The sequence below is a fragment of the Pygoscelis adeliae genome, unplaced genomic scaffold (assembly GCF_000699105.1).
Source record: "Pygoscelis adeliae isolate BGI_AS28 unplaced genomic scaffold, ASM69910v1 Scaffold187, whole genome shotgun sequence".
Lineage (NCBI taxonomy): Eukaryota > Metazoa > Chordata > Aves > Sphenisciformes > Spheniscidae > Pygoscelis > Pygoscelis adeliae.
Genome location: NW_008825103.1, coordinates 36,258 through 36,658, shown reverse-complemented (window position 1 = coordinate 36,658; position 401 = coordinate 36,258). Strand labels below are relative to the sequence as shown.

Genomic DNA, 401 nt, shown 5'->3' with positions numbered 1-401 from the left:
CGGGGCCGGATCCCCGGGTCAGTGGTTTAACGCCTCCGTGCTGCGGGGTTTAGGTGGACCGACTACGTCCCGCTGGGCAGGAGGATGCCGGGCACCCGCTTCATCGCCTTCAAGGTCCCCCTAAAGAAGGTAAGCGCCCGTCGATGCCCTGGGCCCCTTCGGGGTGGAGAGCGGCTGCGGGAAAGTGTCGCTTTGCCGGGAATCGCTGAGTGAATTCCTTCAAAAAAATGAGAAAGAGCGTCAGTAGATCGTTCTGATGTTTATTTTTGGTAGGTGGGTTATAACCCGGGGGAGAGAGGAGCACGGCGCGGTCACTGCTGTTTGACCGGTCAGAGCGTGTGACGGGATCGTGGTGGCGTTCGCACTGTGGGGGTGACTGGGAATGGCTTCTGGGGGTTGTT

General features: G+C 60.1%; 1 protein-coding gene across 1 annotated transcript in view; it reads left to right on the top strand.

The window, feature by feature from the left end:
• Positions 1-401, top strand: part of DUSP11 (dual specificity phosphatase 11 (RNA/RNP complex 1-interacting)) — a 6,555-nt gene that overhangs the window by 1,271 nt on the left and 4,883 nt on the right. Inside the window, exon 2 of the mRNA XM_009327205.1 lies at positions 54-129. Within this exon, the coding sequence (XP_009325480.1) occupies positions 54-129 (76 nt within the window). The remainder of the gene's footprint in view (positions 1-53; positions 130-401) is intronic.